The following is a 7,174-nucleotide window of genomic DNA, read 5'->3' as shown; positions in this document are numbered from 1 at the left end:
ATATATATATACGAATATACATATATATAAATATTATCAATAATTCATCAGCAAATTATTCTGTCATAGAGATTCTCTATTGGACTATATAGAAACTAAATCAAGCGTTTGTAACATCTATATTCCCACCCAAAAAAAGAAAAGTAAAAATAAAAAAAATGCCTTAGAGATATCCTTATTTATTATTTTTTGAGTTTATATATTTTTATCACGTGTTTTGTCTCTTAATTGTTTGGATTCTGTGTTTTGACAAATTATTTTTATTTTTTGGATTATATATTTTGTAAAATGATTCAAATAGAACCCTAAATTCGATTTTGGTCAAAATTTTCTCAACCGAAATCATAAATAATTAACCAAACTAACAATTCAGAACAAAAATAAAATCATTCTGCTTAAAAACTGTTTTGTTATATTCAATTTTGTAAAACTGAATTTATGGGTCTATTTGAACAATTTTACAAAATAAAGGATCCAAAAATAAATATTTTAAAACTCAGAGTCCAAACAAATAATCGGGAAAAACACAGGGTCCAAAATAATATAAACACTTGTTTTTTTTTCTTTTTAATTTTTGGTAATCATGTATGCTACTATTTCTTCTTTTTCTTTTTCGAATGATATACATTGTTATCAAATTATCAATATAATTTATATATATATACAGCTAAAATAAATAAATAAAAATGTTGCTTTAGTCACAATATAATTTGTTACTAGTAATTGAAAGTTTTGTGACTAAATAAAAAAAATACCGTAATAATTATCTCATCACTACAAAGTTTGCGATTAAATTTTTCAATCATAAAAAATATAATTAATTTGTTTTAATTACATGCTTTTAGTGATAACAAATTTTATCATTATATCTAAAAATTGTGATTAACAATATATATATATATATATATAATTGAGTTATAATAATAGTTAAATATTATGTTTTTCAGTCACAATAGTATTTTAGTTGACAATTAATTATTAGTTTTAAAAAATTATATACTAGATGATGGTGTATGCTCAGAAGAATCATGAAGCTTTATCTAAAAACTAATTGGTGATTAGTAGAGTTACTCATGTTCTTATTAATGACTCAATATTTTTACACTTATTATATATGTGAAACACCATACTCCAATATACCACCTCAAGATGGTGAGTATTTTTCGCTCACTAATCTTGAATCATTTGATCACAAGTGACTATTTTTCAGCTCCCTCATTTTTTGGACCTCAAGTGTATTTTTGTACTATGCAGATCTCGTGTGACTTATCTCACTATTTGAATCTCAAATGTCTTATTGTGCTATATGGACCTAAAGTATTTTTAAAGTTATATCACAATTTAGATCGGCGTGGATCGAATGCCAACTAGGAAATTGACTCATGGTACCATGACAATAATCATGGGACTCCATCTAAAATCAATTGGTGATTAGTGGAGTTACTCACGTTCTTATTGATGACTTAATAATTTTTACACTTATTCCAGGTGAGACACCAAACTCCAATACGTACTTCCCAAAATAAGAATATAGCGTAACAAAATCTTTTCTAAAGATGTCCCTTCTATTCCTCTATTTTTTTTTTCTTTTTCTTTCTAGTGGTTGCTTCTTCATAGATACTTGTCATTAATTAAGTTATATAGCTAAGTAAGCCAAGTTTTTCTAGATATGTACTAGTCTTCAAGTCAAATTAATCTTATATTGGGCATTTGTTCTATCTAAGTGGACAAGCCAATACATAATAGTGGAAGTTTACTTTCAAATATATTGTTCTTTACACTTTGCACACACATAATATTTATTTATATATATATATATATGTGTATATGTGAATTATAATCAATTATTAAGAACTTAGAAGATAACAATCTATAAACCCTTCAAGATTTTGGCCTCTATACCTATTTCAATAATGGTTTCTGCTGATGCTGCTCGAACTTTTGTTGGTATCTTAGGTCAGTGAACTACTCAATTTATTACTTTTCTTTTATTTTTATTTTTATTTTTATTATTTAATTTAATTTATTTTTGTTATTTGTATGGCTAGAACTTAATAGTTCAGATTTATAAAATTATAATATACTTATTTTTTTAGCTGATTATCAAGTGATTATGCATTTGCAGGAAATATCATTTCACTCTTCTTCTTCTTGTCCCCAATGTAAGCTTAATTAATTATTTTATTGTAGTTTTCTATGCTTAATTTACCCCTATATTTGTCACAATTAAATTTGTCATATATTCGTTGCACTTACGGTAATATATATACACTATATTTTTAAAATGCCATATGTAAATACAAATTAGTTGATTAATTAATCTTTAATTTACGTAAATTTAAGGCAAGCTGAATTAGAATATAGTGTTCTACATAGAAAATATATGAGAATATATTCTAAATTATTAATAAGAACCTGAATTAATCTTACTTATCATTATTGGTTGATTTTAAGATGGAAGATTCTTTTAACATAGTATCAATAGCCTTATAATCCTAACAAGCATTATTCCATCCAAATCATAGTAATCAAATAGTGAGTCAATTAAAATATATATTTTATAAAAAAATTGTTGAGATTCACATAGTGTAGAAGACACTCGAGATCTTGAAACTATAACTAGCGTTCATGAATAATAGTAAAAGAAATCAGCTGGAAATCTACCGTCTGGTATTAAAATGATCGAAAACTACCTCTGGATAATGTGTGCGTTGAGCATTAGCCTTGGTGAGATGGGTGTGACTTTGCTCTTTATACGTACCAAGCTGGTACCATTCTCGAACCCATGATAAGATTTTGAGATGTGGATTAATTTGGTCTAGTGTTAGGATTAAACCTAATACAATAGATAAAAGACGAACACAATAAACCAGAATATGATCCGGACATGATCCAGGGCACAATCACTGTATAAAAACGAGGCAACTCTTCAGTATCTACAAATTCGTTTTCTTTTTAATATATGTATAATTGTAATTGTGATGAAATAAAATATATATTAATAATTTTCAGGCCAACAATGGTTGATATATGGAGAAAAGGTTCAGTGGAGCAGTACTCGGCAGCGCCATACCTAGCAACCCTAATGAACTGCCTGCTGTGGGGCCTATATGGGCTGCCATTGGTGCACCCAGGAAGCCTTCTGGTGCTGACCATCAATGCAGCTGGGATTGTCATCCAATCATGCTTCATCTTCTTCTTCTTTCTCTTCTCCCAAAAGAAAACAAGGCTTAAACTACTTATGGTCCTTCTTATGGAGCTCATTTTCACTTCTCTTCTAGCATTTTTGGCTTTGAACCTTCTCCACACTCACCCTAAAAGGTCTCTAGTCATTGGCATCATATGTATCTTCTTCAACATTTTGATGTATTTTGCACCAATGGCCATCATGGTTAGTATTGCTCAATCTATATATAAACATTGCATATATTTATTATATATAAGATATTTTATGGGAATTGCACCAAAAAGCCCTATCCTTATTATTGTAGCACTTAAATTCCTAAAGTTTTGGTAGTCAGTTAGTCTCTAGTCGTTAAATGTGTTAACAGTGCCATGTGTCCATATTAGATTGCACGGTTAACACATTTAACAGTCAATAACCATGCACACCAAAACTCTAACAACAAGAATTTTTGCTATAAAAAAATAACTTAGAAATTTAAGTGCTACAAACATTATTACATAGAGATTTTCGCCACAATCCTCTGTATTATAGATTGGTTACAAGTTACTGTCTTTACAAAAAAAAATTCGCAGCAAACACATATTAGGGCATTGCTGCCGCACCTCCACATTATGTATTTTTAATTGTGTTTTATATATTTTTGGACCCTATGTTTTATCTCATTACCTGTTTCGACCCTGTGTTTTAACAAATTTCTTTTTGGACCATGTGTTTTGTAAAATAGACCCTTAAACTCAATTTTGATGAAAGATAAATTGAATATAACAACACAGTTATTATGCAAAATGATTTTATTTTGTTTTAAATTGTTAGTTTTGTGAATTATTTGTAATTTTAGCTCAGAAAATTTTGACCAAAATCGAGTTTAGGATTATATTTGAACCATTTTACAAAACACATGATCCAAAAAGTTATTTGTCAAAATACATGGTCCAAACAGGTATTTGGACATTAAACCTTTTTAATTATTATTATATATGATAAACCTTTTTTTTAATTATTGATTTGGCCCTCTTAATTTTTTTTTACCATTTGGCTCCCTGAGTAGTATTTCTTTCTCTGCCCCTAAATATTTTTCAAAATGACTGAAAATGCCATAAGTTTACTTATTTTACAGTCCCCTGCTAATAACTTTTGCAATCAGAAAACATAACAAAGTGTCGATCTCTACACTACTAGTGATGTAGCTCTATCTATACTATATATATCATTATTTAAGTCTCTGTGTTTAGAATGGAAAACGACAATTGGTTTGAACAACGACACGTTTCTTTACAAACGACAATGCACATTGTTGTCGTTTTAATCTGTTATTGTCGTTTGTCGTGTTACAGAAACTGGTGATTACGACAAAAAGCGTGGAATACATGCCGTTTTTCCTTTCTCTGGCGACTTTTGTCAATGGTTGTGTTTGGACTGCTTATGCTCTCATACGGTTTGACCCCATAATTATGGTAATAATTAAACTCAGCTCTTAATGTGTTTTTTATCTTTTTCACATTACTTAATGCTAATTTTTTAAAATTCCCGTAATAAACATAAAATAACTAAAATTATGGTATTTTCACTTATTTTGAAAAAAATGTTACACTTACAAGTTATCTTGTGTTTACAAATATTTATTGGGTCATTATATTTGCACCTCAAAAATATATATAGGCACCCCATTAATTAAATAATATTTTTTAACACTTTATCTAAAAAAAATTTGACATTCTTTAATTTCTTTTTTTTTTTGTCAATTTCAATAAATTTAGTTTATTTTGTTTTCATAATTTTAAAAAATATATATATATAATTTTTTAGAAAAAAAAAAACTATTAGTTTAACAAGTTTTATATATTTTTTATTTTTTGTTTTAATTTATTTGAATATTTAAAATATATATTATTTATAAGTATATTTTTTAATATGAAAAAGAAAAAAAATTGGAAAAATGTGAGTATCAGTTGAAAAAAATATATTATATATCAATTTTAATAAAAATGGGGTGGCTTAATTAAATTTTGGAGTGTAAATATAATGTATCATATTTATTTTGAAGAGAATGGTGAAATTACATATTACTCCGTGTTTATTTCTTATTTGTGTTTGTTGCAATTTTTTTTGTAGATGCATAATAATTTGTACCCCATTTTTCAAAATAAGAGAAATTATCTTAATTTTATATTAAAAATTTATTTTGTGAAAATTCTCCAACTTAACAAACCCACCCAATCATGGTTCACTTTATTCATTTTTGGTTAAATAATGAAATGAAAATTACATTATATACCCATTTTTAGAGTTTCTAGTTGAAAAATATCTACTATCTAATTTTTTCACCAATGTACTCACTTTTTAGTTCAATATTCTTATTAATTATACCTTCAATTTGATTCATAATTTAATTTTTACTTGCATTATTATTAAGTAAAGTTTTTCTCAACTATTACTTGTTTGACTTGGTTTCATAAAAATATAATAAATTGTGATAAATATGATGAGGGCAATTTGTTAAGGTTATATAAAAGATGGGTAGAAACTTAATAAAAATAGTAATATGGGTAGATTTGGTTAATTCAATAATAATGAATCATGTAACTGCAGGTACCCAATGGGCTGGGCCTACTATTTGGACTGGGCCAGCTAATAATTTATGCTCTATTCTACAAGTCTACGAAGAAAATTATAGCAGCAAGGAAAGTGAAAGAAGAAGATTTGCCAAAGGTAGTTGTGGTTAAAGTACTTGAAGTAGAAGAAGAACCCAATAAGTCCAGTAATCTGGGCCTTTAAAATAGTTCAAAGAAACATGACATGTGAACCCATGGGCCTGGCCCATTGGAGGAGAGCATTTCTTTTTCTTTTTCTTTTTTGGGTGAGGAGAGAACATTTAACTACATAAGTGAGCTTCAAATATAAATTCTTCTTATATTTGTCCTAGCTTCAAATTTTTATTGGAATAAAAGAAGAATAAACCCTTAAAAATTGCTAAATTAATCATAAATAATAGGGGATTTTTTATGAATATGGCTTTTATGTCATTACTGTGCAAAAATATGAGGATTATATTTTTCCTAATTTGTATGGGAAAATTTATTAAAGAGAAAACCAAAGTAAGAGAAACACAATTGCTAACTAACTAAATTTTGGAAAAGTGAAATTTTTTAAAAAAAGGTATAGAATAACTTTTTTTGAAAAAAAAAAGTCACATCTTTGCAAAGTTTATTAAAAAACTCATATAAAATGTAATTTCTTCTAAATAATTTTTACCAAATATCAAGAGAGATGACTAATAAATAAAGTTAAAATATACTTGAAAACAAATTTGGACGAAGAGGCTTGTCCACGTTTGGTATATATATTAAAATAAAAATAAAAATATTTGTGACTTTGCTTAGAATAATTAGGATGAATAGGATCGGCCCTATATAGTATTGGGTCTCAGGCAAAAATAGGATATGGAGCCCATTTAGAGAAAGTTTCATAAAAACTATAGACTTCATTAAAAAAAAAAAAAGTAAAATGAGAATGGAAATTATATTTTAGATGAGATTCTTAATAGAGTTTGCAAAAATATTACTTTTTTTCAAAAAAAAAGTTAATATATGGATTTTTTATGAATTTTGACTTTTATAGGTTTATTTTCCTATTTTTTTTTTATAAAAGTTAGTTTATGTCGTAGTTTTACTTTTAATCAAGTTTTGTTAATTTGGAAGGGTATGTTTGTAATTTGACTATTATATTTCAGTTTATTTGATTTTTTTTATATTAAATTTTTTTTTTGATTGTTTTGTAATTTTTTTTTTTTTTTTTATTATTGCAATATGAATTGTGTTTATCATTTTTTTATTTATTATAAACATTTTTTCATTTTATTTTCAATTGTATTTTCTTTTTCAAAACATGGGTAGAATAACCGGTTACTTGATTGATTTTTCACAGTTATGTAAAAAAAATCCTAGAGCTAGATTAAATAACATGTATCAGGAGGTGTAACCAGTTATC

General features: G+C 26.7%; 1 protein-coding gene across 1 annotated transcript; it reads left to right on the top strand.

Annotated features, from left to right (window-relative positions):
• The first annotated feature begins 1,862 nt into the window (after nt 1–1,862).
• Nucleotides 1,863–6,146, top strand: LOC133834119 (bidirectional sugar transporter SWEET4-like). The gene is made up of 5 exons (XM_062263622.1): nt 1,863–1,956; nt 2,126–2,162; nt 3,013–3,391; nt 4,522–4,641; nt 5,777–6,146. The coding sequence occupies exons 1-5, from the start codon at nt 1,914–1,916 to the stop codon at nt 5,960–5,962; spliced, it is 765 nt and encodes a 254-aa protein (XP_062119606.1). The 5' UTR covers nt 1,863–1,913; the 3' UTR covers nt 5,963–6,146.
• The last annotated feature ends 1,028 nt before the right edge of the window (nt 6,147–7,174 follow it).

Source organism: Humulus lupulus, chromosome 5, assembly GCF_963169125.1.
Source record: "Humulus lupulus chromosome 5, drHumLupu1.1, whole genome shotgun sequence".
Classification (NCBI taxonomy): domain Eukaryota; kingdom Viridiplantae; phylum Streptophyta; class Magnoliopsida; order Rosales; family Cannabaceae; genus Humulus; species Humulus lupulus.
Note: the sequence above shows the minus strand (reverse complement) of the source record. Positions and strands in the feature narration are given on the sequence as shown.

What these genes read in the sequence shown, in the direction of transcription:
- LOC133834119 (XM_062263622.1), top strand. Translation starts at nt 1,914, where the DNA reads ATGGTTTCTGCTGATGCTGCTCGAACTTTTGTTGGTATCTTAG. An exon ending in AACTTTTGTTGGTATCTTAG is followed by an intron (nt 1,957 to 2,125) that starts GTCAGTGAACTA and finishes ATGCATTTGCAG; the next exon opens with GAAATATCATTTCACTCTTC. An exon ending in TTCTTCTTCTTGTCCCCAAT is followed by an intron (nt 2,163 to 3,012) that starts GTAAGCTTAATT and finishes AATAATTTTCAG; the next exon opens with GCCAACAATGGTTGATATAT.